The 7,360-nt window shown below is 34.9% G+C and overlaps 1 protein-coding gene across 2 annotated transcripts; it reads right to left on the bottom strand.

Moving 5' to 3' along the window:
* Positions 1-268: 268 nt before the first annotated feature.
* Positions 269-1,500, bottom strand: LOC149571970 (heavy metal-associated isoprenylated plant protein 39-like). Of its 2 annotated transcripts, XM_089813356.1 has the most exons (3): positions 1,373-1,500; positions 998-1,073; positions 269-909 (listed from the first exon to the last, which is right to left on the bottom strand). In XM_089813356.1, exons 1-3 carry the CDS (start codon positions 1,376-1,378, stop codon positions 620-622), a joined length of 372 nt encoding a protein of 123 aa, XP_089669482.1. In that variant the 5' UTR covers positions 1,379-1,500; the 3' UTR covers positions 269-619. The 2 variants fall into 2 exon arrangements, with proteins under 2 accessions (XP_089669482.1, XP_089669481.1); XM_089813355.1 differs by lacking the exon at positions 1,373-1,500 and having other exon boundaries at positions 998-1,097.
* Between the last annotated feature and the right edge of the window lie 5,860 nt (positions 1,501-7,360).

Here is a 7,360-nt window from a genome sequence, read left to right on the forward strand (position 1 = left end):
TTAGGTTTTAGTACTCATTTTAACATGTATACTTGATTATGTTCGAGTATACTTGCTTCATCACATTTCTAACAAATTTGGTCAAATTTTGAAGAGCATATTACATATGTACATCTAAACATTAGCACAACATTTTAGCACATAACAAAGTGTATTGCTTAAATAGATTTATAACCATTACTTCAATCAATTAAATATTACAACGTGCATGACCATAACTTTTATGGAAAATTATAAATAAAGTTTGTTAAACAATTAAAACATAATATAGAGTTAATATAGGTTATTTACATTGATCTCTCCATCAATACAATCATAATAGTAAGACCCCTGGTCTGAACCATATTTCTTGTGCAAAAACCCTTTGAACACAGTACAAGTATCTGTTATGACAGTGTAGTCATCACTATACTCTCCTGCAAGAAAGCTCTCACTGGGGGTTTTCATTTATCACATCGATCTTGCTAGTCTTTCTATAAAGTCAGTACAAGAACTTTACAAAACCTTAACCAAACTACTCTACTTCCTTGCCCTGAAGATGGGACGAGTACAGTGCATCAAGATACAAGAGTCTTCACCTCCAAGGATTGATTGAGAGAGAGACTTATATGATACTTGTTCATAAGATAGTGCAAGGAGGAGGATGCTCCTCATGGACAACCTTGTATTCAGGGGGATTATGATCAGATATGCTGGGCACATACACTATCTGAGGAACTTCTGCCTTTTTCTCCTTCTTTGCATCCCCCTGAGGCTTCTTTTCATCCTTTTTCTCCTCTTTTGCAGGACCCACACTCAGCAACTCTGTGAACCCAATTTTCCTGAGCTTATAGGTTAAAAAAACAGGGTCCACATCCCCTATCACAGTTATCTTCTTATCCTTTGCATCCACTGCTAAAGAATCCACCCCTGCAACACAAATACCCATTCCTCAGATTATGAAGCATAACAAAAGTCCAAACTTGCGTTAGAAAGCTTCAAGGAAGTGGTAACATACCCTGAACACCTGCAACAACTTTGAGGGCCTTTCTCTTGCCGTTCTCATCCTCAAAGGTTGATCTTACCACTATTTTCTGCATCATAAAATCATCAGAGATCATCGAAGTCGGCGTAGTTTTTGCAGTTTATAAAGTTATGTAATAGTTTTCCGTATTAATATATCAGATCATACTACATGATTCATCGTAGATTTTGAAATAAGTATTTTGAATCATACTATGTAATCCATCATCATATGAACATGTAGAAAGCATTATAATGATTCTAATAATTCAAAACTTTGCAGACAGCATGTTCTCAAAATCTATTACATATCATCATAAACTGAATGATTTACAATTTTCAGAAAATGGAATACTTACAAAACTATTACCTTCATTTTTAAGTGGCAACAAGAAAGACAAGTGATAAAAAACTCTCCAAATATGGAACAGAGAAGGAGAAGAGTTATACTGGGTGTAGGGGATTTGGGTTAAGAGGAAGTATATTTATATAGGCCAGAGAAGGCAAGTTGGGCAGTCCTTGGTTAAGGGAATCTTGGGGTTTTTTCGCATTGTGGGTCCTCAGGCAATTCACTGGAAGGAGGAGTAAAGAGTTGTGGTGGGGTTTTTTTTTTTTGCAGTAAAGTGCACGCTAAAGAATTTGTAAAGTAGAGAAGTATACATTCTTGACGTCTGTCTACTTTGTGGGGCAAGATTCTTGACTTTGGTGTCAGTGAGGGTCGAACCTGGAGCCAGGTGGCATTCTCAATGGCCGACAACGTCACGTCTGGCGTATGCCTAAGAAGAGAGATCGAAAGTTCGTCTTATAAACTTCCAAGTCTGCTGATGTGTTTACCATATCAGATTTCATAGCCAATATCTACAGTGTGTTTCTTTAGTTAAGATGCGTGCCGAATTAAAAAATTATTGTTCTGTGGTTTGAATCGTTAACAAGGATATTTTTGTTTGTTTTGAGATTGAGTCAGATCATAGGATTAGATTTTTCCAATAATTTCCCTTTCAATTTTGGAATTCATGTTCAAGGTGCAAGGTTGTATACGTTTTTAGGATAGATTTAAGTTTTTTGGAAATATATAGTTTGATCGAACTATATGATTGATTAGTACAAGTTCATTATGAGTGCATATTGAAAAGATTCTGTCAAAAATATTTAAGGACTAAAGTTCGAAAGATCTTTATAATTTGTTAGATACAATTTTCAATATGATTATGACCTGTGAACAAATTAGTTGCATTAATGCAATCTGTAGATATTGTAGAGCATATTCTAATTTTGAATTTCTTATAATTATGTTGGAATATAATTTCAAATTCAAAGCTAAAGAGCTCAATATATTTGATACAATTTTAAACATTTTTCCTAGATAATAAGTTTAAAGTCTTTATACTGATTTTCTACTCAAATTACAACTGTAACAAATTGCTTTAGAGAGAGATTATGGAGTGTGTAGTTGCGTTCTAGAATGCATTCTTTGTTGGAATCTACAAAAAAAAGAAACCTATAACGTATTGCAAGAAAATGGAAACTACAATATTGTAAACACAAATGATTATGAAAATAAAACAACATAATTGAATTAGTTTCCTAAGAGATATGCAAATAATTTTAAAAGGAATTAAAAGAGATCACAATATCACAAATTCACTAGAGGAAGATACACACACATACATGTATATAGGCCTCTTGTATGTGTCAACTATATATGTTATAGGTCCAAGAGGTATGGGTTAAGTTTCAATTATTCCCAATTAAGAAGTGAGTTATCTCTATTTAATTATGTTTAGAGGGAAAATGACATCAATCAATTTGTCAATGTAAACTGGATGAGACGAGTTTATTGATTAACATTCCAACTTAAAACATTTGATACAAGAGAAAGAGGAGCTTCCAAACATAACTCTTGATATAACCCAGTAAGATGGAGGGGATACTGGTGTTAAACTCAAATCATACCAAGGAAGTAAGCAAGTAAGTCTTCTTTGATGCAATATTTAGTTGATTCTTCAAGCACACCGTTGAATGATAATGGCAATCAAGATCTAGATCTAATGTGAAAAAAATGTGAACTTGAAAGCATATAAATATTAGATTTGATATAGGAAATGCAAAGAAAAGGATAAAACCCTACCTCAAAGGCTTGAAAAAGAAATATGACCAAATCAACAATTCTAGAAGCGGACTATGTCCAAAACAAGAATAGATCAAAAACTATGTCCAGGAAGCTAAAAGAAGCAAAACCAAAAAAACTCTATCCTGGTTATAGGTTGACCTTCATAATTTGTACTATTATAGGTCAACTTTTAGGGTACACTTCAACCCAATTGACCTATACCAAGCTCCCAAAACACTGCAAATTCATAAACTTCTCCAAAAAGGGTACTCAAATATGTCTGCAAAACTCTTCTCTGAAAGCCAACAAATATAAAAAATGGTTATGGGTATGGGTGGGTGGCTCTATAGGGGTGTGTCTTAGTCAACCTCTCTTTTTGGTGATCTTCACCTCCATAGATAACTATTAAAGAAGATATCATGTGTGTATGTAGTGCTCATGAATCCTAAAGTATGGATGTAGAATGTAAAGAGCTAAGAAACACTAAGAACTTAAATCTATGAGTGAAATAGTTGCATGTAAATGTGCAAAGTTTAAAACAACAAAGATGAAATCTAAAAATAACATAGAAAGCATACCAAGTCCCCAAGGCCAAAGTACTCTATCTATCTTCACAATGACTTTGCAACTTCATGGTGTTCTTGAATCACTTGTTGAATGCTGGAATTGAATTAAAGGATATGGATGATGAACTTCCATTAGTGTTAAAAGGACAAGATCAAGCCCCTTTCTTTCATCTTGTAATTCTCTATGTTAGATTAGAATATCCATGTGTGCATGTACCTTGCTCCTATTAATGTCAAATGAGACCAATGATGACATTTTATAGTGCATATTCATAAGATTACTCTTGCAGGAGCCAAGTATAGTGTTGATGTGACCTTGTTTCACATCTTGCCAAAAGGGTAATAATTGTCACTGGACTGGAATGTTTGGCCAATATCACCTAAAATAATGGGAAGCAAAAAAAATCACTCCCAAGCTCCTTATAGACTAGGTCTCGACCGTGCAAGAATAGGAAAAGTTGGATAAGGAGGTGATTGATCTATAATAAGGTAGGATGAAGCTTCATCATTTTCCTAGCTATGTCTTGGTTAGGTAATGGATCACTTGGATGGGGTTAGGGAAAATATCTCAGGATAGAACTAGGGGATGCAAGGAAAGTAAATAACAAATATAAAAGAGCCTAAAGAGTTGGAAATCTAATCTACCTATAGTCTACTTTTGTGCTATTATTATCAATAATACATGCTTGAATGGTAGGATAACTTAGGTACATGCTCGATCAATCAACCTAACACATACATGTGCTGCAAATGAAACCAGTACCAAAGTAAACAAAATCATTTATTTTTATCCATGCCAATGAAGATAATAACAACAAAATAGAAAGATCTCACTATTTTTGAAGATAAGTGAATCCAATATAAAGCACTCCAAGATTCTCCTACTCAAAACACAACTTATAAATACCAACAAGCACTAAGTGAAACAAAGATACTCCAAAAAAAGATGCTACTACTTTTATTCATGAAGTAATTGGTGTTACAAGAGTATGGATGATAAAATCATCAATTCTACCAACCCAAAAATAGTCAGTACTCTTCTTATTTATAGACAGACATTCATAATTTGGGTGGAAAAACAACTCCCAGTATCAACCAACTTACCTACCTCCTTTATTGACATAATCTACTACTATCTTCACACAAAGACATCTGCAGAATATAATATGTTAAATTACAACCACGAAAGGGGCAGAACGAAGTGAATGAGGGAAAGGGGGGAGTTCTTGAGGTAAATCTGATTTGAAATGTTGATTTTACACACTTTTCCTATCAAATCTCTACTAGTTATCTCCTTGAGATACCTACTAGTTGATAAGAGAACTCCACTTTCTATGAAAACCTTAAATGCATCAAGTACATGAGGAACGTACACCTAGAAAAAGTAATTTTATCTGCCATCATTAACTTCATGTTGCATCACTAATAAGTTTTTTGTCTAACAATGGTGGTTGATGGTTGGGTCTAGAAGGAATCCTAACACATCCAACCAAGTGGCGGAAGGACTTGAATTCCAAGAATATTGGGTTTGGAACACTAAACGTTGGCTACACTAGAATGCAAGTTCACTAGACTAGGTCATAGGGAAATAGGAACCTTGGACCTAGAACTATACTTTGTAGGGTTGTGGTGTTTCTAAAAGAAAGTGAAGCTCCTTTTGACAAGGTATTGAAACAAACTAGGAAGATCTCTTGATGCTGAAAATATTCCCTATATGAGGCCCCTCGTCATGTATCCTCCTATGCCATGGTGCAGGATGCATCACACATAGAAGGAGAAGCCTCATTGATCTTGAATGAAAAACATTTTTGACTCGCTATCATTGGGTTCTAAACATGTAAGCACCCTTCCATTTGTTAATTCATTGCTTCCTAGGCTTTCCTTTCTTGGAATTCTTGAGTCCTATGTTGGTGACTGGTCCTTCCATGGTTAGGATATTAGGACCTAATTGACCTAGAACCCTTGGGGAATCATCTTCCTTTATTTTCTTGGAGATGCCTATTTTACAAGGCAACAACCATCTTCTAGAATTTACCTCAGTTCTTGTCCTACCTTGATACTCAAATAATTTTGTCAATCCTTCAAAGCCAGAATCCATTACCACCTATTAAGACCAAACATGTGTTAATATCATGATCCATAATAACCCTACTTTTAGTAAGCTTATGATTTAGGGTTTATGACATCTTGTACCCTCCCATCCATTTCTTGAAGATAAATATGTCATTTGGGAGGGAACAAAAACTCAAAAATTGCAAAAAAAAAAAACTTCTGATAAAGACAAAAGATTGTATCCAAATGCCATACCTTTGGAAGCATGAAAACTATCTCTCACCGGTCATGGGAGACCAAATCCCTAAACCCTGAAACATAAAATCTTAGAACTTGTGAGTACAAAATAGATAGTTTCAAACTATAAAAATATCAATTATTTATTTTTCTCTAGAATATCAAATTATGTCCCTCAAACAAAGACTTCGACGACATGGCTGACACTATTAAGTTTTCCTTACGTGATTGACATGACTACTATTCAATATTCACTTGCATGATACATGGGACTAATAAATATTGTGTACTTTAAATGTGACATCCATTTGAATTTAAAATACCAACCAACTTGTTGTTAATTATGCAAGGTACTCAACCTAAAGATGGAGAATGCATCTTAGTAGATGATCCGAGGCAAAAAAAATCTACCCCTTACAGTTACCCAAGAACATGAAAAGAACTATCAATGCAATGCTAGTAAGCCACCACTAACCCACCAGGATTGAGGTTGTATATGTACTTTTAACAATAATAACATATCCCACACTCTAACTTTCAAGGCCAAAGCCACCAACTAGACACCTATGAAAGCATGCCTACAACTTCTTAGCCAAGCCAAGTAGACCAACTCGACTAAGGGGATCCAATCCCATGAACAACCAAGGATGAGAAATGGGTAGTAGAGGGAACCTATGGTGAAACCCACTCTTCTAGAAGGGAAAACACCCAGAAAAAACAAAAGAAGTGAACTTGCACCACCAAGCCACACAACCCAAAAAGAAAAACAATAGTAGAACCAAGCCCACCTTCTTACAAAGGAATGCATCCTATATCATGAGCTTAAAAAACCAACAAGTGATCAAAACTCAAGCTAATAAATACATTTCATGGGATGAATGCTAATTGGTTTTGTACACAAAGAGGGTGGAGCTAGAAAGCTCTGCCCTGCAACAAGCGACCAAAGGAAACAAAACAACAAAATAAAAGAAAGCCAAGTAGAGACCACCAAAGAAATATCATAGGAGACAGAACAAGAGAAACAAGAACCAAAACAATTATGTCAAAATGAAGAGATAAAAAGGATTAGAAATGAAAAAATAGAGAAAACGAAGACTACAAAGAAAGAAAGCGAAGAATGAAACACCAACCTTGAGCACCAACTTGTAAAGATGTTGTAGTGCTAGAACCCACCCTTGTCCAAACACAAACTAGAACCAGTCTGAACCACTAGAGCACTTGCATACTTTGAGAGATGATCAGTAGGAGGTGAGTTGTCACCCCAAAGTGAAAAATTATGCTTACAAAGAACAATTGTAATTATCAAACAAAGTGACAATTAATACCTTTGGCATCTTAAATAACGTATCTCTCACAAAAAATAGGGTGGCATTAATAGTGATTGTCATTCATT

Source organism: Cupressus sempervirens, chromosome 2 (assembly GCF_028749045.1).
Source record: "Cupressus sempervirens isolate cs-2001-9-10 chromosome 2, ASM2874904v1, whole genome shotgun sequence".
NCBI lineage: Eukaryota > Viridiplantae > Streptophyta > Pinopsida > Cupressales > Cupressaceae > Cupressus > Cupressus sempervirens.

What these genes read in the sequence shown, in the direction of transcription:
- LOC149571970 (XM_089813355.1), bottom strand. Translation starts at nt 1,082, where the DNA reads ATGATGCAGAAAATAGTGGTAAGATCAACCTTTGAGGATGAGAACGGC. An exon ending in AGTTGTTGCAGGTGTTCAGG is followed by an intron (nt 910 to 997) that starts GTATGTTACCAC and finishes TTTGTGTTGCAG; the next exon opens with GGGTGGATTCTTTAGCAGTG.